The 1,588-nt window shown below is 55.3% G+C and overlaps 1 protein-coding gene across 1 annotated transcript in view; it reads right to left on the minus strand.

Annotated features, from left to right (window-relative positions):
* Nucleotides 1-1,588, minus strand: part of EXD2 (exonuclease 3'-5' domain containing 2) — a 32,325-nt gene that overhangs the window by 2,991 nt on the left and 27,746 nt on the right. Inside the window, exon 7 of the mRNA XM_007454446.1 lies at nt 873-1,229. Within this exon, the coding sequence (XP_007454508.1) occupies nt 873-1,229 (357 nt within the window). The remainder of the gene's footprint in view (nt 1-872; nt 1,230-1,588) is intronic.

The following is a 1,588-nucleotide window of genomic DNA, read 5'->3' on the forward strand; positions in this document are numbered from 1 at the left end:
GAAGGAAAAAGGTAAAAAGTAATTTAAATAGTAACAGCAATTCTGGCCAACATCCCATTCAGTAGGCCAACACCCCGGAGCACAGGTGAGACAAGAAACATGAATCCATTTGTCTCAATTCCCACAGACCTAGATAAGGGAAGAGATGCAAAACCACACACATTGTACTTCACGGGCAACTCCAGAGACTGGAGGGTATATATTTTTTAAATTTTATTTATTTATTTATTTTTGGCTATGTTGGGTCTTCGTTTCTGTGCGAGGGCTTTCTCTAGTTGCGGCGAGCAGGGGCCACTCTTCATCGTGGCGCGCGGGGCTCTCACTGCCGCGGCCTCTCCCGTTGCGGAGCACAGGCTCCAGATGCGCAGGCTCAGTAGTTGTGGCTCACGGGCCTAGTTGCTCCGCGGCTTGTGGGATCCTCCCAGACCAGGGCTCGAACCCGTGTCCCCTGCACTGGCAGGCAGATTCCCAACTACTGAGCCACCAGGGAAGCCCTGGAGGATATTTTTTGACTCTTATTTTCCTCTTATGAGCTGACCTGAGGATTTACTTCTGCAGAGAATGTATAAGGTACAACTCCGGTGCCTCTGAACTCTCCTGCTAAGCATGAAAATGGCTGGACATAAGTATATGACCTCAAAGGGTCAAGGATAGAAGGCAAGTCTCCTGTGGAAAGTAAATTAGCAAATAGATTGCTCTATCCCACCCGCATGGTATCTTAAGCCACAGAGACTCAATGGGGGTAAACACGAGGCTGCGCACTACACCTGGACGACCACTGCTCCCTCCCTGGCAAGCATTCTCACTGAGTAGTCGGGGTTAAGTCACTGGACTAGTCCTCAATGCCCTCTGAGCAGGACTGTAGATCATACCTGGTCTCCAGGCTGGCAGCCTCCTGAAGCATCTCCTCCGTGACCGTGTCTGTGTGATAAAACTCTCTGAGCGCCTGCAGCAGCTCCTCCTTTCGGTGCGCAGGCAGGCCCTCTGCGTTGAGCAGGGCCCTGGCCCCAGAACGCACCTGCCGGCGCTCAGGATCTTCCAGCAGGCGCAAGCCCTCCTCGGAGCCAGTGGGGGCCTGGAACTCCCTGGCCAGCTGCTGCTTCAAGTGGTTGTCATAGTAGTTGGAGATGGCGTGGCAGGAGGTGCAGAGCAGCAGCACATCGTGGGAGTTGTGGTCCTTCATCTCGATGGGAAAGTGCTTCCGGTACTCATGCGGAATCACGTTCTTCCTAAAGAGGCCAAACAGAAGGCAACGCTCATTAGCACATGACACAGAACATACACGGAGTCGGCAGGCAGGCAGGCAGGCTACTAGCGTTCTGATCTGGGCCTAAACACAACTGAGGAGCTTGGGTCCCACGGCCCAGCAGAGGTGACATAAAGGCCATACCACCAGGCTTCCCTGGTGGCGCAGTGGTTGGGAGTCCGCCTGCCGATGCAGGGAACACGGGTTCGTGCCCCGGGCCGGGAAGATCCCACATGCCGCGGAGCGGCTGGGCCCGTGAGCCACGGCCGCTGAGCCTGTGCGTCTGGAGCCTGTGCTCCGCAATGGGAGAGGCCCCAACAGTGAGAGGCCCGCGTACGGAAA

This window comes from Lipotes vexillifer, unplaced genomic scaffold (assembly GCF_000442215.2).
Source record: "Lipotes vexillifer unplaced genomic scaffold, Lipotes_vexillifer_v1.1 scaffold197, whole genome shotgun sequence".
NCBI classification, from domain to species: domain Eukaryota; kingdom Metazoa; phylum Chordata; class Mammalia; order Artiodactyla; family Lipotidae; genus Lipotes; species Lipotes vexillifer.